The sequence below is a fragment of the Opisthorchis viverrini genome (genome assembly GCF_000715545.1).
Source record: "Opisthorchis viverrini unplaced genomic scaffold scaffold25779, whole genome shotgun sequence".
Lineage (NCBI taxonomy): Eukaryota > Metazoa > Platyhelminthes > Trematoda > Opisthorchiida > Opisthorchiidae > Opisthorchis > Opisthorchis viverrini.
This window is the reverse complement of record NW_008768821.1, coordinates 1-421: the sequence shown is the minus strand read 5'-3', so window position 1 is coordinate 421 and position 421 is coordinate 1. Positions and strand designations below refer to the sequence as shown.

The following is a 421-nucleotide window of genomic DNA, read 5'->3' as shown; positions in this document are numbered from 1 at the left end:
CAGGGAGAGGGAGAGATTGTCAAAGCAACAACAACGTACCGTTCGAATCAACTGCTGGATATTCGCATCCAACATGACCTCCAACTCGGCACGACAGCGATTGTCCCAAATCAAATAAGGGGTCACGGAATTGGTGGTCAGCAGTTTGGCCAACGAACGAATATACCTGCCCCGCGCTGTGTCCAATGGAAAGTCGTTTAGCACTGGCGGGTCGGGGACCGACTTTTCGTCGGACTTTTGATGCCCGGCAACACCGGGGTCAAAGGTAGATAGATCAGCAATTTTTCGAGTGAAATGGGGCGTCAGAAGACGAGACAACGCCTCGTGTACTTGGGGGCCCTCACGTAGCATATAGCTCTCCTCGGTAACTTCGTGACTGGACTGGTAGCCATTCAGCAGGCGTCCGATGGCCCAGAGACTG

At 53.4% G+C, this 421-nt stretch overlaps 1 protein-coding gene across 1 annotated transcript; it reads right to left on the bottom strand.

Moving 5' to 3' along the window:
- Positions 1–39: 39 nt before the first annotated feature.
- T265_16323 (hypothetical protein) lies at positions 40–351 on the bottom strand (the record flags this gene model as incomplete). Its single annotated transcript, XM_009179929.1, has 1 exon — positions 40–351. A coding segment is annotated over one exon (312 nt), but the record flags the coding sequence as incomplete, so codon positions are not given.
- Positions 352–421: the final 70 nt, after the last annotated feature.